This window comes from Taurulus bubalis, assembly GCF_910589615.1.
Source record: "Taurulus bubalis genome assembly, chromosome: 2".
NCBI lineage: Eukaryota > Metazoa > Chordata > Actinopteri > Perciformes > Cottidae > Taurulus > Taurulus bubalis.
Window position 1 is genome coordinate 38,908,326 of NC_136590.1, and position 20,905 is coordinate 38,929,230.

At 42.7% G+C, this 20,905-nt stretch overlaps 3 protein-coding genes across 3 annotated transcripts; 1 reads left to right on the forward strand and 2 right to left on the reverse strand.

The window, feature by feature from the left end:
• The first annotated feature begins 950 nt into the window (after positions 1-950).
• Positions 951-11,895, forward strand: tmem88a (transmembrane protein 88 a). The gene is made up of 4 exons (XM_079237142.1): positions 951-988; positions 9,199-9,268; positions 10,581-10,907; positions 11,358-11,895. Exons 3-4 carry the CDS (start codon positions 10,599-10,601, stop codon positions 11,643-11,645), a joined length of 597 nt encoding a protein of 198 aa, XP_079093268.1. The 5' UTR covers positions 951-988; positions 9,199-9,268; positions 10,581-10,598; the 3' UTR covers positions 11,646-11,895.
• nufip2 (nuclear FMR1 interacting protein 2) lies at positions 1,013-6,101 on the reverse strand (the record flags this gene model as incomplete). The annotated part of the gene is made up of 4 exons (XM_079237126.1): positions 1,013-1,065; positions 1,635-1,667; positions 2,500-4,176; positions 5,936-6,101. The coding sequence occupies 4 exons, from the start codon at positions 6,099-6,101 to the stop codon at positions 1,013-1,015; spliced, it is 1,929 nt and encodes a 642-aa protein (XP_079093252.1).
• A 2,088-nt stretch (positions 11,896-13,983) lies between the features above and the next one.
• pcolcea (procollagen C-endopeptidase enhancer a) lies at positions 13,984-18,448 on the reverse strand. Its single transcript, XM_079214320.1, has 9 exons — positions 18,319-18,448; positions 16,476-16,584; positions 16,123-16,381; positions 15,554-15,678; positions 15,290-15,426; positions 14,857-15,185; positions 14,692-14,769; positions 14,443-14,613; positions 13,984-14,336 (listed from the first exon to the last, which is right to left on the reverse strand). Exons 1-9 carry the CDS (start codon positions 18,405-18,407, stop codon positions 14,206-14,208), a joined length of 1,428 nt encoding a protein of 475 aa, XP_079070446.1. The 5' UTR covers positions 18,408-18,448; the 3' UTR covers positions 13,984-14,205.
• Positions 18,449-20,905: the final 2,457 nt, after the last annotated feature.

Below are 20,905 nucleotides of genomic sequence, written 5' to 3' on the forward strand. Positions count from 1 at the left end.
TTCATATATTAGAAGGTATATATATTTATATGAATCTGAGAATACTCTTCAGTGACATCATAATGATCTGCATGAAATGTAAGAAAAGGTTTGGCCTTTAACGGACCCGATTTTTAAATCTTTAGCACACCTGTAATAAACATTGCAATGAAGGGGCGTCGCTTTCATTCGAATTGGGCACTTCTGTACCTGTGCTCTGGGATCACACTGCAGTGCAGATAACACTCACGTTAGGGCAGACAAAACGGTATATATATATATATATATATATATATATATATATATATATATATATATATATATATATATATATATATATATATATATAAAAACATTTTGTATTTCTGGGCTCTGATTTCCCCCACAAAAAAATGAAAAAGGACTTAAGACAAGGATTTCCCTTCCTGGATGGGGCCTCACCTTTGAGCTTCCACTTAACTTACAGTTTAACTCCAAAGAACTTAACCACAACTTCAAGGCATTCTTTGCAAAGTGTGCTCTCCTTTCTTCCATGATTAATTCAAGCTCGCACACATTTGTGTATGTATAACGTCTAACATATCTACAATGAACTCATTTGAATGCGTGATGAAAGAAAATGACATGAGGCGTCCCATAGTCAGACTGACGGCGGCCGCAGTTCAACAGGATAAAGGCTTAGGGAGGTGCAATCCATGACACCTTCCTTTGTTGAACTCCCGGACATCCTCCCTAAAAAGAGCCATGAGACAAACGAGTATCGCAGCTCCAAAGTTTCAGTTATCTTGTTGGAGAGGCACCGATCAACTCCTTTGTTGTCCCTTCAGAGTGTCCGCGCGTTTGTCTGATGCCCCCCCCCCCCTCCAAAGAAGTCAGTTATTCCACCGGAGATCCCAAGGAAAATCTGTCATGCTAAACTATCAATGTTTTCACAGTTGTCACTTTATCTGTCCAACAGGAGGTTGTGATTCCCCAAGGTAGATAACCGCAGCACACAGAAGAGAAGAGGGTAAGTACTGAAGAACCATCTACCTCACTGATCAGGTCCATCCTTGGTCTCATCATAAACCACTACTCTTTTTGGATCTACGGCAGAGGGGAAAGAACAGAGACAAAGGGTTGGATGAGTCAACACGATGCTAATTAAGTGTTACGAAATAAGAATTAACCATTATGTGTTGCTCGCCCATGCTCTAATCCACACTGTCCTAGAGGGGCTTGCTGAAGGCATTCATTCAGTCTCTGCAGCCAAACTTGAGCAATATTTTGCATTTGTGTCGAGTGATTTGCACGGAGGTAACTGAACAAGCTTTAGGACTTTTATAATCAGGTTACCACTATTTATGGACTACAAGTTAGTCAATAGATGATGACCACGTAAAAAATAAAGTCACGAGCACTGCAAGTAATAAAGCTCACTCTGTCAATGAATTCAAGTGATACATACAATCTAAGTATTTACATTTTTTTTTAACAATCACACCCCATCTGGATCAGAATCCAAACACCAATGGACATTTATGAATATAAGTAACTTCTTATTTCACTTTTATAATATGTTTAAACATTCCGAGACCTAATTATACTAAACAAAACTGAAAGGCCTAAACATTTAATGAAAAAAGAGGAAAAGGAGCGAAACAAGTTTAGTTTACCTTGTTTTTGCAAGTTGAAAATGAATTCCATTTCTGTTGAGGAAAAACAAAAAACATTAGTTCAGCATTAATTGGACGTGAAGAATATTTTCAGAAAAGCCAATACTAAACTAAATCTAAAATAACATATAAACCATATTTCTTAATACATTTTTTCATACATTTGGTGCATCAAATCTCTCGAGTCTTGACTTAAAGTTGTAATCCTTAAGGTTCTCAAAAAAAAAAAAAAAAAAAAAAAAGATGGCAGAGCCCGAATTCCCACACTGGCCTAAAATTGCTTTCAAGAGGGATTGACGGGAAAGTATGCAGCGCGTAATTCAGCGTTAAAGTTTGTAATTTTTATCTCCTCAATATCAGCCTCATTGTTTACTTTTCACTCTCCCACAGCCAAATAAGAGCTGTATTATGTTACTGCTAATCCACGCCAGACATTTCCGAATGCTTCACATTAAAAAGCATTCAACTGCCAAAAAAAAAAAAAAAACACTTGTGGGATTTTACTGTGAAGCAGTCGCAAAAAAAAGAGTTTAGCACTTATCATAATTTTTCATCGAAAATCTGTCGAATGATTCGGCTCATTTTCTTTACGGAACAAGTAGCAGCAGCCATGATGTGGAGTTGCAGGCGACAGGCTGCACGCCTCTAAATGCTCAGAGAAAACTACTACTACTACTCGTGCACACCATGAAATCAGAGTGTAGTTGCAATTGTGATTGACCGACTTCTTTACTTTAACAGTGCACGTTTTGTTGGCGCCGTCAACAGTTGCCACCAACTCAACCGGGAATTCAATCTTGAGGATTACAACTGAAATGATTATACGAGTTGATTTGATAAATACAAAGTATATAGTCAAAGTTACCTTTAGTGTGATAAGTGACAGCAGCTTTAATATCAAAGGAATCCGAGCTACACCTTTGGCCAATGTCTTTAGAGTGGGCCTGTTGTTTAGAGGAGCCAAACAACACAGTGGCTAGCTGGCCCTGTGCAGGCTTAGCACCGTTGTCTTTACTGGGAGCCAACACAGCAGAACCTGCGCCCTTGGCCTCAACTTTTGTCTTTTCCTGGCCACACGGCTGCCGCTTGTTCTCCTCCTCACTCCCCATGCAAGCAGGAAAACGAGCATTAGACACATTGCAGGGGGCACAAGTCCTTTTCTCGGAGTCTTGGGCGAAAGTGCCAAGCTCCAAGAACGATGGGCCAATGTCAAAGCAGGGCTGGGCGGCCTTGGCGGAGACAGCCTGACACTTGCTTTGAGGCGTGTTTTCTGCAGGCACCTTGCTGCCTCCTACGTCTGGCCCCAAGTTGGGCTCGTTTATGAAGGAAAGCCCCCACTGATTCTGGAAGATATCTCCCAAGGCTTTCTGATTTGTCTGAGCAGCCGGTGGGTCAAGGTGACGAGCACTAGGGAGCACAGGTTGCATATTTAAAGGGTAAATTAAAAGAGTTTTTCTAAGCTCGTATGCTTCTCCGTCTACAGGACTGGTTGTAGAGCTACAGCTACTTTCCAAAGGAGATGCTACATTCTCGCCACTTGGGAAAGACGGGACTGGTTGAATACTACTAGCAGCAGGAGCAAAGAAGGTCCCCACGGATGGGCAGCCATTACCGTTTCCAGAAACGGGGCCGTTAGTAAAGCTAGCTGAGGTGATGGTTTTCATAGCAGACATGGGGACCTGTGACAGTCTAACAGGAGGAGGCAGTGCCTCTCCTCCACCTTGAGCTACTTTGTTGAGGTTCTCTTTTACTTTACTTGCATAACTGATCTTAGGAACAATTTTTGCACTGCTATTGTCCACAGGAAATACTGGCGGGGGCTTGAACAAAGTCCACGAGTCCTCTTTTGAAGGAGAGGAAAGCTTGGCTTTGTGCCTTTCCTCAGTCTTTTTACCAAAGGTGCCAACTATTTTGCCATCCGAGTTCTTCCGCTGAGATTCACCCATTGATGCCTCTGACACAACAGCCCGTCTCACTGCCGACTGAGCTTCTCCTTTATGGGCGGCTCTGAAGCCGTCATGTCTAGAAGTCACTCCCTTCTCTGTAGTCTCAAGATGAAAAGCCCCATGCTCTTGAGTACTGCTGCCCTGCTGCATGTCTCTCTCCTTGTCTCGTATCACATTATCAGTGTTCTTGGCGTTGTTACATCTGGCCTTGCGTTTCTTCGGAGTAGTATATCCACCTTCGGAGCCGCTGCCATCATTGTCCTTGCTAGAATAGCCGTTTGTAATTAAGCCACAGGTTACAACGCCATTTTGAAGCAACGCAGAGTCTTTCTTATCCATAGGTTGGCCCTCATGATGATTCAAATCCAGAGCCTTTTCCTTGTCATTTTTAAGGTCCATATTCTTCTTAAGGTCCAATCCTTTGCTGCCCACTTTAGGAACAGTTGTGTACAGCTTCTGGGTGGACTTCTGCTTCACATTTGCATTACTTGTGTGTCTGTTATAACTGCTGTTGGGGGGATGCGACATACCCACAGTATCAGACAGATGTGGATTCTTCTCCCCCTCCTCCTCACAGTTGTTTACTTTTTTATTGCCTGAAACGGGAAACAAAATCAGTCATGAAGTTTGAGTTTAAACTGAAATCATTCTTTTCCTGTGCTGTGTAGATTTACAAAGAAATGCTGCGGCAATTCATTTGACCTTTACCACAGTAGAAGTTATGCAACTTACAGTTAAGGTTAGGCAAAGTAGTTATAACGTAATTATGAGCAATATAGGACCCTAATGTCAAAAAACCTGGAACCTGATTATGATGCTTTACTATCGTACACATTCAATAATAATCCACGTATGAATTATCGCATCATTCACATTCAGTATTAAACGTTGTCTCGGGTATCCACAGAATTAAAATGATGTCCTATGCAAGCACAAATGTGCACCATAAGTTTGATAACAACCCACTGTATTGTGTCCGTAGTTAACCTTTGTATTTTTGGATAAATCCTCGCAGCAGTTAAGAAAAGCCACGTTTCTCCAGCAACATGTACCCCAAAGCAGAGCAGCGGAGAAGTGGCATTACTAGTTTACGTGTATGCATACACATCCCCCCGGTGGATTTAACACGTTACAGACATGCAATGTGTCGCCTGTCAACTGCACAATGGGCCGTTACCCTGTTAACTTTCTTGAAATCATCCGACCCGACATTGCAGACCAGTCGCGGCAGAACGTGAAGGGAGGGCTCACAGCAGCATTTAAGACTTCCATTTGGAGTGGCCGTGCACCACAAATAGGCCTATGCCTTGCAAAGGCACGACTGTGTCAACGTGGGCCTTTAAATTAAATGGTGCTGCCCCTCATGTCCGTGGGCACACACACACACAAGCTGCTGCATCCAGTCTCGCTTTACTTATCATACATGCATGCATGCGCTCACTTGTTTTGCACTGACTTCACCTCAGCTGCGACGCAAACGCGCGGTCGACGGGTTACCTTCAGTGTCCGTTTAGCTGCAGCCACAGCTTCCATAAATCAACCGGTAACCGCGTTGTAGCGCGGCTCCACTTTGCCTGGACAACATGCAACAGGCCTGTCACAGGCGGCTAACGTTAGCTTAGCCGATTACAATTTAGCCACCGACTCGCCGGACATTAAACACGCCGCGGCACCAACGGTGGGTGATTGTGCCACAAGACAGCCGCCTAACACCCGACGACAGCGACATGCCCGAGTTGCAAAGCACCGCGGCCGCACAAGCATCGTTCACTCGCCGGGTGACTGTAGCGTTAGCTCACAGTGATACTCTAACATGGCCGACAGGAAATGGCAGCTCCGAACATTCCAACGGAGCCGGCTCGCGCTCCCAAACTGGACAGAAGCGTGCCGAAATGAATGATGGAGGGGTTGACTACTGTAGAAAAGCGATTGCGCCGTGCGCACGGAGCTCTTCGTGCATTTCGAGAACACGCGGTGACCCAATTGGGAGAGGATTTTAGTTGCATTTGCATTTGCAAAAATAAAAATGGGTGGTAAAACCGGCACACAAGGTCAATCCCCGATGTGTCAAACCACCACCAGCGACAACTGTCACGCAACGTCAGCTAGCCTACTAGCTAGCTGACTGAGCGGTCTCTCTCTGCTCCGACAGGGGCAAACTATCGGTTTAAACCAGCTCGCCCACTGCGACGGAACTTTAAACTATTCGGGGGGCAAACGCGTGTTGCTTGAATTACCAGCCAACTCCCGGGCTAACCCTCTCGAGCACGGCGGAGTTGGCGCTAGTTAGCGAATGCTAGTCGGCTCGTTGACATTAGCTAGCTAGCTGACTAAGGCTAGCCAGCGTTAGCTCACTTTTCCGGATGGCCCAACCTGTTTTCTTCGTCTGCGTTTCCTGATGCTGGCGCTGGAAGTGGCTCTGATCATGTTTTAGACAAGTCGTGCGTTGAATAGGGCGCCTGTCCTCTCCGCGGTGGTGGTATTGCCTTTCGTGTGCCCGATCTCTGGGCTGTTCCTCCATTGAAGTGTAGAATGTCGGACTTGTTCAACCAATATGTTAGCTCGCGGGGTCCAATCACTACCAGTGTAAAACGGAAGCTATTTGAAGCCTCTGTAAACGTCAGCATAAACGTCTAAAAATGGCACTGTTTTGGGTGGTCAACATCACCAAATTCCGTGTCTACTATGTCTAGAGTTACGCAAGAGGGATCTTTTTGCAGGACTTTTTAGATATCGGCAGATGTTTAATAATAACGGAAAAGAGATTTAAAAAAAAAAAAAAATCTTTTTTCTGTGTGGGCAATACCGGGGTGGGGTTCGTGTGTGAACTAAAAATCATATGACCGGAGGCGCTGCCACGTCTCCAGCCAGAGGACACTAGTGTGGAGGGTCCCGGGAGATCGACCCCACTCCCAATATGGGAAAATATATATATTATTGCAAATTCCAAAATGCATCTATCCTCAAAAAATTTCTACTCACTTCATATGTATTGTACCACATGTCGAAAGAACAAAATGGCCAAGTTGCCATAGCGGTTTGATTTGTTTTGGGCATTATATGACAAATTGACACTTGGCATACTATATGCTATGTTTTTTTTTTATTCAATTTTTTTTTGACATACTATACTGTGACATGTATTACTTTATACTGTATTATGACATAAGATAACAACTCTGACGATTGTATTAATTGATGCAATTACTTATTTTACTTTTTTAATAATTGTATGATATTTATGGTATGGTGTTTATTATACGACACTATAACCTTTTATGCAGCAGTGAGATCTTTGGAGTTATGACATTTGTTTTGACATTCTATACTATGCCTTTTTCTGACATACTATACAATTTAATTTGTTCGTGTATTTTTTATGGAATATGACTTGTATGACATTTCTTAATAATCTACATTTTTATGGCATACTTACTGTGCCATGCTTTTTATGACCTTATGACATATTATGCTACAACATTTGTGCGGCATTTATTTGGCATGCTGTCAAAATAACAGTATTTTGTAAGAAAATAACATTTATTTTTACAATCAACACTTGAAATGATGAAAGTAAAGACTTTTTTATGGCATTACTTTTGGGGGTATATTTTATACGATACTATTGCCGTTGCCCTGTGGTCACAGCCTGCAGCTGATGGCCACTGGGGGGTTCTACTGGACCAGTTTGCTTCAGGCTACATGAAGGGACAGGAGAACAATACTCATTTATTTTTCCCTCCAATGTGTCAGTGACACAATCTCGTTAATGCTGCAGGCTACAGCTGATCCATTTAGTTTAGAAGCATTGTAATTTAAAGTAAAAGAGAGAAATAATAACATGAAACTAATGAAATGTCTTACTAAAACTCTTACTTTTTAGCTAAAAGTGTGGTCTAGAGAGCATATGACCAATCTGTATACCTAGTTTATACACTGTCAATGATACAAACCAGTTTGCAAACTAAAATAACAGCAAGGGGCAACCGGTTCACCTGTTAACTGCATGACATTCTCTCATAAAATAACACAACAGATAGACACAAAAACATTCAACCTTTATCATAACAGCATGACAACAATATTCAGGGCAGTACATGCATTCAGTCTTACTACCTTCTAAACGTGTTAACTGGAGCTTTTTCCTTCTGGTTGCTATTTTTGCCATTTGTTTCGACCTCAATCTCTACGGGTTAAAGGACATGAGATTGCCAAAACTGCAGATGCGGAGACATCTCATCCTAGAACGTGGACACAGCAGCGGATATCCCGGTTCCAAGGACAGGAAGAGTGCTCTTCCTCTACCAACCCCCTCAGACATTGACATACGCATATAAACACTCTGTGGCATTGTTAATGACAAAACCACCCATTGCATCTTTTTTTACCCACTAATGCCACAGACTCTTTGATCATTTTTCTTGTACAAACTGTTCAAATGCTCTTATTCTCTCCAGGGGGTACATATCTACCCCTGTGAAGAAATGGTAAATAAACAAAGCGTGATGAAAAAAATGAAACCTCATATCAAAATACTAATGTCACCCTTTGAACTGAGCCTCTCTGGTTTCTTATCAGTCCCATGATAGACTCTTTTCCCCCGCCAAATTAGCTAGAGCCCCCACCTTCCAACCCCACCCCCACAATCCTCATTTCCTTATGTTTTCTGAAAGCGGAGCTCTGTTTTTCATCAAAAGGTCAAGGGGCAATCTTTTGTCATTCCTGCTTCTGAGACCAATCTTAAGTAACCCTGGTTTGCCATTTTTACCTTCTTATTCCTGTGCTGTTGGAGTAGTCGAGTGGCGCTGTCTTATTGTCCACACCCTCACCGGTAGTGCAGTATAGTCTGATGCAGTGTAGCATGGCCTGCATCTTATATAACAGCCGGTCTAAAATCCACAAAATGGGCTTACGGGCAGTTTGTGATTTACTATTTGTGCATGAACGGCAACATAAAACCAACTCAGTTGTTTTGAATTTTGAAAACTACCTTATCAGTGTTTGACAGTGGAGTAGAGAAAGCGCTCAGTGAGGGTGTAAAGTGTTGGGGATTGGGCAGCATACCCTGACTCCTCTAATCTGTCCAAATAAACACTCCTCCTCCCTCCCCCTGGTTCCAGGGGTTATCACAGAAACCCTCCACTGCTCCCTGGCCCCGACACTAACAGCAGCCTTTAACACAGCCCAGCCTTCTTTCTGTGCCTTCACATTCGAGGCAACACAGGATACACTCTCTCACACACACACACATGCGTACACTCGTAACCACTTACGCATTCAATCATATCTCAAACTGGAGTCGGAGTGAGGAAACAGAATGTCAGGGAAGGAAGCGCTGAAGCCAGTGGGAAAGCAGAATTTGCCTGAAGTCTGCAGAGTTCTTTTTTCATCCACTCTACAAGAGGTCTCAAGGAGAAGTTTGGATTCATAAAAGTGAGCAAATAGCTGTTGATATTTTTGGAAATAGGCCAGCACACAAACAGATTTTAGATTTAGTTAAGTAGTAGAAACTTCACTCTGATTCCACTCTCAAGATCTGGGGTTTCAAAGAGGGAAGACGTACATCAGCAGGAAATTCTTGAAATTCTCTTTGTCTCTGACCGCTCACCGCTCTCAAGGTCTTTCAGAGTCTCATCATCTGCTGCCACCATCGAGCCGCAGGAGGACACATCCTCAGGATATAGCACAGTGAGTATAACAAACAATGTCACCATTTCTTTTTTTAATACAACCATGTGGAAAAAACAGAAAAATGCTAAACAAAAGGGCTCAGCTTACTTTAATGCTCAGCAGTACATACTTGGAAAGAAACATCCTGACTATGTTTCCTCTGTAATTTTATTCCTGTGATTATGGATAGTTATTTTTGATATCTGAAGTTGATCAAGATAAAAATAAAAAAGGCCAGTGTTTAAGCTGAAAGGAAGGCAGACGCTGCTACTTTCACAGACAGAACATCTTAAAAATAGAAAGCAAATCAAAAATGTTCTTCATGTGGTTCAGGATTGTTGGAGAACCTATAACATTATCTTATAAGAGCAGGAAACCCTTAAATAAGATCTAATTATTGGTATTGCTATTTATGCAATCTAAAAAACAAACAATAAACCATTAAAATACATACATTCTAAAAACAAAAGAGGGTCTAACTCATACAATGTACATGGACATCCTGTTTTATGGTAGATTTTCCCTTCCTGCAGCATGACAAACAAGTGAGTTGACAATGGTTGGATCCTATGAATTTAGTGATTTAGTAACTTGAATTTACTTAAATGGTACTGACAGATGATTAAATATTGCTTGTTAAACCCATGTGTGCTTGTCATGATAACAGTAGCTGCTAACACACTCAAGAACAGAGGGAAATGGAACATATTCATCACTGAGGTTACAAAATAAAAGTGAAACGAGACATGGGAACATACCATTGATGTTTTAAAAGAAAAAGAAAAAAAGGAGTTGTACCACATTATTAGTTCTTTGAAAATTAAAGTCACAACGTTTTTTTCCCTGACACTACCATGAGTCATTAGTGGGATTTTTCAGTTTTCCAGCTGTTGCTGCCTCATTGTTCTGGTCCTGGAGTTTGGAGGTGGGGTCAGCAGAGCCCCATTTCCTCGCACTTAGAGCTGTGCAGTTATCTGTGTTGACTTTCCACACCTTTCACCACATTATTTAAGGGACCCATTACTTCATGGATTAACATTCTTTTGGCTTTCCATGATTTTAGTGGATGTACTGAAGAATTCGGGGAAGAGAAGAAATTAGTGCAACCGAAAAAAATAGACGTACAAGTTTATAGGTATCTTTTTTCAACAAAGTGCTGACACTTAAAAGACTTTGAAAAACATCCCAATATTGTGATATTGTGATTTTCCCCAAGTGTAAACTTTCAGACCTAAAGTTACAATAAAGCCACCGAAATTCAGAACAATAGCAGATTAATAGATTAAATAATGTCAAGTTACTGACCTAAAGCTGTTTTTCTTTCCCGCAGCAGCGACCACAAGGAAAGATGAGTCTGTCGCGGAACGGGACGCTGGAGAAGACCGTACCTGAGCCGGCCTATTCTGAGCCGGGCTCCCCCTCCAGGGTGGGCTCAGGAGTCGTGGTGCCGCCTCCGTACTCTCTGGGGGGCAGCGACGCCGCCGACACCCCTCTAGAGTTGAGGGGCTCTCTGGACTGCTGGGCGTGCTCTGTGCTGGTCACTGCACAGAATATGATCATAGCACTGATCAATGGCGGGCTGGCCAGCATCATCTTTGGCACCATCCTCACCCCTGCTCTTGCCATGATCATATTTGGCTTCCTCTGCCACTCCACGGTGACGACCTTTTACGGAAATCTTTTTGGTTGTTGAACAGGAAATGATGTAAACTATCAATCAAACTGTGATTTTCAATTAAACTGCAAAAATGGAAAGCCATATGTTTTTACAGACATTCAAAACTGTTTTTCCATGATCTTACTTAATCTTCCTGGAGCTTAACTACATTTATTTTCGCAGCTGTGGCTGAGCCTAGTTCCTTTGTGAATTATGGGACAGTAGTCTACCCCACCGGCTCACTCAAAAATCCTGCATATGTTGTGCATACTGATTTATTTTGAGTACCCTAAATTATCCACTTTTCCACTGTGAACATACCGAACAACTAGAGGTAGTTTTGTGTGTGCATGTGTGCGTGCCTCCCCCATACTTTCTTCATTTTTGCATCCATGCCCCATTACTCATCCATTTCCTCCTCCTCCTCCTCCTCTTCCTCTTGCTCTCCAGGTGCGGCCCCATGGCACATCTCAATATTGCTCAGACATGCTGGACGACGCCGGCTGCGTGGCTCTGCTGGTCGTGGGATTCCTGCTGCTCACCCCTCTGCTGGTCCTGGCACTCGCTGCCTACTGTCGCCTGGCCCGCCACCTCCAGCTGGGAATGTGCTTCATTCCCTACAGCCGCGCTGTCTACAAGAACCTTCCTGCCTCTCGCCACCGGAGGGCTGACGCAGGAGGCTGCTGTGGCCGGCAGGGCCCTTCAGAGCGGGAGGGGAAGGGCAGCGTATGGGTGTAGGAGAGGAAAGGAGGATCGTGTGTGGTTGTAATGTGTATCTCTTTTTAAGGATGAAAGTTGGGTTGTTTGAGTCTCGGTATGTTTTATGCAAATTACCACAGTTTTCTTCTATTTCTTAAGCCATTGCAAACAGCCAACATATTTCATGATTTATAGTGATTGTTTGGAAGTCAATATTGGTTTTTATATGCAATTTTCAATGTTTTGAGTGTCTTTTATACCTTCTTTTTACAATAAAGTGTCACTCGACCGGCTGCTTTGTTGTTTTACGGAGACACCTGAATGAACTGTGAACTTCATTTAAGAAAAGAAGATGAAGTTTAAAGAAGTAAAGAAGTTCACAGAATAGGCAAGGCAAGTTTATTTGTATAGTACATTTCAATAACAAGGTGATTCAAAGTGCTTCACATAAAACCATTAAAAGCATCAAAACATAATGCAGATTTAAAAACAGTTAAGAAAACATTAAAACAGTCAAAAAAAAAGAAAGTTGAATAAAAGTTGCAGGGCAGTTTAAGAAATAAAATGCAGTAGTGAGATGCAGCAATTGAATCTGGTTCAATTAAAGGCAACAGCAAACAGAAAAGTCTTCCATCTGGATTTAAAGGAGCTGAGGGTCTCAGCAGACCTGCAGCTTTCAATAGGCTAAAGAGATAAAGAATGTAATTACTTTCATTATTTTAAACTTTAATTATCATATTATGCCATTCAAATGCAGAATGGGAAATTACAGTAATGAATAACAGAGCATAAAAAGTCATGGCATAATAACAAGGTCATAATATGTCATAATAAAGGCATAGTATAGTAGAAAATATGTATTCTGACTGTAAAAGTAATAGCATAATAAGTCCAAAAAGTAATTAAAAAGGTTCCGAATAAGATCTGTAAAAAAGTCATTAAAAAGTCATGCTAGTAATGAAAGTTATAATAATGTATGTCGAAAAACGTCATGAGTAGGTCATAGTAGGTCATAGTAGGGTATTTTAAAAAGTCCTAAAAAGTTACACCCCTCGTGGGCTTTGTTTGAATTAAACAGTCGGATTCCCCTGGTCAAACATTTTCATGAAGAAATGTTAGTTTAATATGTTGACAAAAATATATTAATAATATATATTAGCATGTTAAAAAAAAAGCCATAGTAAAATTGTGCGAAAAAAGTGATGTATGTATGTATATATTGACTCAGAGGGTAGATGTAGATTCTAAATTATTTTCACTAAACGAACCAAAAAGTTTTGATTTTGAATCCACATTTTTTCACTTGGAAAATATACACAGTTGAGTAATAATTATATTTTGTGAGCAGTACTTTGAAATGTCATTCAGTAATCTTTTTTGTGAGGGATATTTATGTTCTGCCATAAATGTTATGAGTATTGAAGTCTGGTCCTTTGTATTTGTTCAGGGATACACATTTACTGAAGTGTCGGTGGTATTAGAAGTATTTCTGTGGATTACAAGTACAAGTAGAGATACAGTTGTGACATTTCTGCTCATTTAATTAAGCATATGCTTGGTTTTAAAGAAAATGGTCAAAGATTTATATAATTTGATGGAGTAGTTACAGTTGTAGTTGTATTAGATGGCACTGCAATATTATTAAGTATAATGTTGTATCTGTGAAACACTGTTCAGGTCTGAATTTCCTGACAATATGGACCATAGTAACATCAATTCATTCATACATCTTCCTCATCTGCTTATTTCTGGCTCAGAGCTGATCCCAGACCAGCCTGGACAGGTCACCAGGTCATGAAAGATACGAAATAAAGAGATATTTTTTTGTATCGAGATCTTGTAACACACTGTCAGAATACGAGATTTTAGATATTTCATTGTTCTCATTTTACCTCTGATGCAATAAAGATTAATTTAGTAAAACTAGTTATAGTTGTTGAATAAAAGTCACTAAAAGCCATAGTATAGTATGTATGTAAAATACATTGACTCAGAGGGTACATTTAGATTCTAAATACTTTTTTAACTAGCAAATCAAAAAGTCTTGATTTTGAATCTTCTTCTTGGAAAATATATACAGTTGAGTAATAATGATATTTACTCAAAGATTCATTTATTAAAACTCAAGCAAACATTCTGGGATCATTAATCCCCATGTCACACGTCACATATTGATAGTAGACTACATGACTAATGGTCAACTAAACTCATGTCAAAGGATTTGAATTCAAGACCTGCTTTAAAAAGAAAAGCTTGTAGGATTAGCGGTGGTTGAGTTTAAGTGCTATTACCCTTTAAATCCACTAGGTGGAAACAGAGATACAGTTGGAAAGAGCTTTAGGCTACAAAGTTATGAACAAGTATGCAGCCAAACCACTTGAAAGAGATATAAAACCTTTATTCATGTATAAATTACAAACATTAGGTTTGGCAGATGTTTGAATAAAATCATTTTTAGTCCTTTAAAATGGTGGATTAAACTGAAGTTATGTTTCACTGTAATGTCATCCATTAACAGATCTGTATTTCACATTGTAAGGTCTGGATTTGTGTGTTTGATAGGCCATATGAATTTCCCAGCCTTTAAAGACGTGTGAGGTTAACAGGGTTGGTTGTTGATATTCATTAATAATCTGTCATGTGGGGCTTTGTATGGAGCTGTGAATGCACCAGGTATCAGGCTACCACGTCCGTCTTCATCCACTTGACCCATGATAATGTAATTGGCACCTATAGGAAAGGAAGAAGGAGCAGAACGAATGATAAGTATATACATTTTTGAGTAAATGGGAAACGCTAATAGTCTGTGGTGTATGCGTATGTAAATCCAAGATACCTCTGCGGAGCAGCGGGCACTTCTTGCACTGCGACACCAGCTTCACAGACATGGTCTCTCCGACTTGCGCGATTGTTAGTCGGCCTACTTTGTAGGCCTTAATGAGGGAGATGCTGATTTGAAGAGTACCGCGGGGCCCGGCGGCAAGAGAGGTCACCTTCCCGGTTATCACTGCAAAAAGGAGAGCTCAGTGAGAACACAGCATCGCATCAGTTACTTGTTGCATCATGTGAGTGGGAGGAAACTCACCAAATTCACTGGCACAGAAACTGGTCTTGATGGTTCCATCTCTTTTACAGGCTTTGGCACACAGAGGATTTTGAGGGACTAAAAACACAAAGAATGACAAACATTAGATATATACATCTTCCACACATTGAAACACGAGCGCAGCGTGCACATAGCGTCACCCACCAGGCCTCTTTCCATTCGGCCTTGTGACGGGCACCCTCCTGTCCGGGCCCGTGGTGCCCTGTCCGCGGCCCCTCGTGGGTTTGACTGGTCTGGGTCTCCCGGTGGGCTCCGGTGCCACATATTTGGCGGTGGGGACCGGTGGCTTTATGGTGGCGACGGGTTTGACTGCAGGTATTGGGGGGATGAACCTCGTACCGGCTCCTGAGTTGGTTGTCGGTATCTGAGAACCAGGTCGGACACTGGTGTAGTGGGCAAGGAATCCATCAGATGTCACACTGAGGTCAGACACGAATTGGACTAGTAGCACGTTGCCATTGGTAGTAATAGGCCTGGACAGGAGACAGGTAGAAGATGGGGTGGAACGTTAAGAGCGGTGGGTTTTAAAATCACTTTAAAGGCCAACTGACACCTTTAGGGATCTCTTGCCACTTACTGCGGGGCCTGATCGCCACAGTATCTTCCAATCAGCCGTGAATCGTCTTTCTCTCCACCGTTAAAGAAGGCCACATAGTCAAACCGGCAATAGGTGTCATCCTCCAGGACGAACTTGCCAAAATTCACCTGAATTACCTGGTGTCCAAAACAGAAACAGAAACAGGACTTTGAACAATCACTTAAGCTGTTGTTTCCCATGTTGGGTGTGTGGAAACTTTGGAAAGTAAAACGTTTTCATGCTGGGAGTGGGTGTGCTGCCGACCATATCCGGCTCCACAGTGATAAGCCAGGAGCAGCTGGTCCCTGCGGGGTATTTCTTTTCGGGCCAGTTGGGCGTCTTGATCTCACCCTGGGCTTTTGTCATCTTCCCCCCACAGAACTGCTGGTCTGAAACAAGTCGGGCACACTCCATTTTTTTGTGATTTTGTGAGGTAAAGATCTTGCACAATTAAGGGCTGGTATTCTCAATGGAGCTATTGCATTTGACTACAAGTCAAAAGTATACATACGGGAAATACATTGTGCAAGCTCAGGGGCATGGCATGACACTTATGCACATGTTACAGTTTTTACATGTACAAGTAAAACTGGTCTTTTCCCTCTTTATCATTTTTGGGCTTTTTATGATTTAATTCCAGCAGACATTAAAGAGATAACAGTAAATGTTACAGTTCATGGTTGGCACCTTAACCTCTAGGTCACCATTGTGCCCTGCACCGCTGAGCTCTGAACCCCATTATTCCCAATTTCAGAGTGGTGCTGCTCTTTGTACGGTGGCCGCATTCGTGTGCATGAAGTAGAATCTAATTTAAAAATGATGCGGCAACATACCATCGATGTACGGTTTGGCTCCACTGAAATACGCCACAAACCCTCTGCCCTGCGTCTCGGCATCGGACACCATCTCTAGCATTATGGTGTTTGTGGTCGAAATGAGACTACCAGGCCGGAAAGTTCCACAAAAGCGGCCTAGTTTTTGCACCAAGTTGGAATTTCCGTTGTAAACATCCAGATAGTCGTAGCGGCATTGTGAGTCAGCCTCCAGGTCAAAAATGCGGAATGAGAGCATGACCACGTTTCCCTCCGGGACCTGGAAACCAGAGAGATTGTGATTGAGTCACACACGGAGACACCGAGTGAGGAAAGAGTCAGTATTACGACATGTTGCAGGCAAAGTGACTCACGGTGATGCGCCAGGTGCATTTGCTGTTGGGTTTGTAGAAGCTCGGGAACCCCTCGCTGCCAACGAAGCCCGAGTCTGTGACCAGGTCACCTCCACAGTGGAACACGGGCCTGTGGAGAAGGACACAGTGAGACAGCATGGTGGTGTGACTGGTTTCCCTCTACTCTTGGCCACTGAGCCATTGCAGACTAATTGGAAAAAACTGTGTCATGTCAAAACAAGAATTTTTATCGGACCAAAAGTTATTAACCTCGACAGGATACTGATAACGGGTTTACATTTTCTTTGCCAACTTTAGATATTTTCACATCCAACAGCCATATTTAGCAAATGAGTTCTGAGCTCTGGCATTTCGGATCTGTCTCTGGCTTCATTAGTGTCTGTGCACTGTGTTTATTTACACTGTGTTTTTTTTCTCTGGCGAGTTACTTCAGAATAACTTTTAGCATTATTCTTGCTCTAACTAACAGGAGTTAACTGGCTAAATGTGGTCGAGCTGGAGAGACATGCGAATAGTTGAGAGGTGAGGGGTCATGAAAAGTGGCATGAAATAAAACTGTCATTGGGAAAAACAGACATTGAAATTAAATTAAAAAAATACTTCATCTGTAATTCAATAAATAGTATAAAAACTGTAATTGAGAAAATAAAATGATTAAATAAAATGTTATAATAATGATCTCATGAGAAACAATGAGCTCTCAGTGGAAAGTGTTGCCAACTTTAATACAAAGATAACAAAGCTCAATCCAGGTTCATCCATTCTTAACCTGATGTTGAAATCAATCAACAACTATTCAGAAACCTGTAGTGGTTTCTGAATACTAACATACTAAAACTAACACTAAAACTGGCTACTAAATACTTTAGAGAAGTGCTTCCGTTATGGATGGACTAAAGATTCCTTTCGGTGTTTAAAATGTTTATACCGTTTCACCACATATACTTTAACTATACTTAATCCAACCAATAAACATCAGAATCCCCATACGGCGTTAAATGAAGTTATGCCACAGCTCATAACTGATGATTGTCGTAGTAATTAACGTTGAGTGAGTGAAAAAACCCACTCTGGATGGTCGCCATGGTTTAAAATGACAGGGGGGCGCTGTTTAAAGTCGTACACATGAAGAAGCATGGACAACAAAAGTACATTTTTACAGCTGACAGACTATTCCAACGATGTCATTGTGTTACTTTATATCATAAACGCTGCTGAAATTCCTAGAAGGGGAAATTTCAGGCTGATGCCAGCTGGGATACATAAGACCCATTTGTATACTTGTCAGCAAATAAGAATATGTCTGTTATTATTAAGTTGTCGGTTTTGGGCTTTTTACAGTTTGTGGCTTGAAGGCGCCATATTTTTTGGCTCAACCGAGAAAACTGCAAAACAAATATTCATGAGATTTCACAAGAAGGGAGCAAGTGAGAAAAACGTTTGTCAGCCCCCCGCCCCCATTCTGAAGACGTAAACATACACGCAGATGCAATGGGAGAAGAAGAAAAACACACAAACTACGATCCCGGACAACCCTAGCAGAGTCAGACGCTGGCTGATTAAGGCCAAGATGTCCAGAGCAAAGTTGTTCTGATTCGACCCCATAGGCAGAATCGAAAGCATTAACATCTGTGGCAGCTCGGCCACTGCGGACTCCTGCCTCACATCCCGAGCCAAAAACCAACGGGACAACTCTGTGCCCAATCATACAGTGAAGTGGAAAGAATGTGCTTCCAGGAACCAAAAACAATTCAGAGTATTTTAGTCGTCAAGTTACAGGCTCTTATGAACACAATTCAATTGAAGATTAGACGCGTTCCTCAAACACACACATTGGCCTCACCTGGTGAAGTTGGTCTGCTGAGCCTTCGTCCATCCTAAACTCAGAGACAGGAACAAGGAGAGACCCCAGATGCAGTCCACATGCACCATGATGCAAGCTCACACGTGTAAAAGCAAAGCTAAACTGTTGCGGAAAAGGGAGATAGTGGGAGGCAAGGAGGTGGAAGATAGGGGGAGGCCGCTCGCTCTGGATGGGCGGAGAGAAAGAGTGAATGAATGAGTGGGGAGGAATCGGAGGGGGAGAAAGTTCCAGAAGGGATGAAGAGACGGACAGAGATGCTGAAGGGGACGACAGCGGCGACAAAGAGCCGTGAGGGGTGTGTGTGTGTGTGTGTGTGCGTGGGGTGACGTGAGTGGGAAGGGAGGGAGGTGAAGGCTCTAATTAGAGCCAGATGTTTCACCGTAATAACCCTGGTTTCAATATAACGGCGGGGGCAGCAGGAAAAAGGTGCTGAGGGAAGCACTGTCAGAAGTTGTGGCTGAGGCTTTGTGGACGTTCGACTGTTTACAGATGTTTCTGGTTCTCGCTTACGGTAAAGAAGCGTAAATGTGGTTAAGAGGGCCAGTTGAATCCATCAGCGTCCATCCCGAGTGCCTGGCTGATTACGAGGGTGCACAGGTGGGTGCAGAGCCCCGAGGCGCTCCTGGGATGGAGCGCTCCGCTAGATAGGGCCATAAATCTTTACATTCCACAGCAACGTGGGAGACCTTTAAATTACAAAACAGATTCTTGTTTTCTTAATAGAATTATTCACTTTAGCCATCGAGCTTACAAACTAAAATACATGCAGGGCCCAAAAAGAAGCTCCAAAAAGATTTAGTCGAAAAAGTATCATAAAACTAATGATCTTTTTTCCTCTTACCATATTTCCCTAAGCCCCAGGGGCTCCTTTGGCTCCAAAGCATCTGAGCCAGAGAGCGTTTATGTGCCCCCGCAATCCACCAAGGCAAGAATAACACTCTAGAGGAGGAGGGGTAGGGGGATTGTTTCACTGTTAAGATTCACTGAAGAGCGAACCCTCTAGCCTACATTACTGAGGCCTGTGGAGGGGATGATGTTTCAACACTGCTCTAAAATCAGCCACTTTTACGGACTACAGCGCTGCATCACCTTGATCAAAGTCTGGAGCCGGCAGGATGGACAGCTCCTAAAAACACAAGGCAGAGTTCGTATGGAGAGGTTGCATCCCCACACGACTTCAGTAGTTGTTGGTTTTGTTTTACTTTGAGAAGGAACTGCTCATAGTTCCTTCTCAAAGTAAAACAGTTACTTTGAGAAGGAACTGCTCATAGTGAACTGGAGACTTGAGCCGTCCTCGGTCCTGCTGTGCTCTGCTGTGTTTGAGTTGACCCCAAAGTCCTGATAAGAGTCCGCAGAAGCAGGAATGCAATGACGTGCAGCGTCTGCTGGGGGGCGGACAGCGTCTGAGCGTGCACAACCGCTGCCATTACGTGTGGGAGTAACAGTGACCTTTACACTTAGCGAGAATCCAAGCCAGGGGTGTAGGTTTCTGCAATAACTCCTGACGAAGCCCTTCGAGCTGGACGTGCATTCCTTTTGGAGAGTCAAAGGGAATAGCAGCGGGGGAGTAGATGAGTAGTTGTGAGTGTGGAGGAGTGTGTGTGTGTGTGTGTGGGGGGGGGGGGGGGGGGGCAGAGAAACAGAACAACAAACTTAAGATGACCAGACCCAGGCAGTTGACAGAGTGAAGAGTAGTTTTTTTGCGAGCACTCTGAAGTTAGGACATGTTCCTCCCTAAGGAAACAGAGGACTGTAATAGTATTACTCCCTGATTATGTCAAAGATAATCCCTCACATTCATAAACACACTTACACAACGTGACACTGTGCCTGAGAGCTGGAAAACAGAATTAAAACGGTTGTGCAAATCCATTTGGAGAAGGTGGTCGGACTGAAACGCTTGATTTCATAACAATCATAGACCCATCTGTTCTCTGTAATTGTGGTTCCTCTCAAATTTACTCTCCGCAGTTAAAAAAAAAAAAAAAGACCAGTCTTTGAATTATGCAGTAAAGTGACCCCCGGCCAAATTTCACGTGACCTCAGCAATAAATAGAAACACGTGCTCAGAGACGAAGATTCGATGAGAAGTGATGATCTGAGACATCCCTCAGGAGCATTACGGATGGAGCCGAGAGGAGGCCCAACTGGAAGTAGGAAACATCCACATTCTCCATCGATGTCTCAAAGAGTACAAGTACTACGCGTCATTGTGCACTCCATGAGAAAGCGTGATATTGTGTGCTCAGTGTGCAGAAGAGATCACAGCACCTCATTTGGCATTAGCGTGGGTGTTGCATTGAAGCGATATCTTAAAGCAGGGACCCGAAACACACTGCAGGCGCATCCGTTTATCTAATAACAGCTCAAGTGAAGCGAGCGGTGTATATCGCACTTAAAGCTGCGAGCCTTCCTTCACCTTTTCACGGCAAACGCTCAGGAGACGCATCATCATCTGCCAGTGAGTGAGCGCACGGGTGGGAATGACAATAGCACAGCTGGGGAAGTAAAAAAGGCTTTCACAGTGGAAAACAGCAGTAGACACGAATATGAAAAAGCCAAGTGG

What these genes read in the sequence shown, in the direction of transcription:
- tmem88a (XM_079237142.1), top strand. Translation starts at nt 10,599, where the DNA reads ATGAGTCTGTCGCGGAACGGGACGCTGGAGAAGACCGTACCTGAGCCG. An exon ending in GCTTCCTCTGCCACTCCACG is followed by an intron (nt 10,908 to 11,357) that starts GTGACGACCTTT and finishes CTTGCTCTCCAG; the next exon opens with GTGCGGCCCCATGGCACATC.
- pcolcea (XM_079214320.1), bottom strand. Translation starts at nt 18,407, where the DNA reads ATGGTGCATGTGGACTGCATCTGGGGTCTCTCCTTGTTCCTGTCTCTG. An exon ending in AGCCAAACCGTACATCGATG is followed by an intron (nt 15,679 to 16,122) that starts GTATGTTGCCGC and finishes GACTTGTTTCAG; the next exon opens with ACCAGCAGTTCTGTGGGGGG. An exon ending in GTGCCCGCTGCTCCGCAGAG is followed by an intron (nt 14,337 to 14,442) that starts GTATCTTGGATT and finishes CCTTTCCTATAG; the next exon opens with GTGCCAATTACATTATCATG.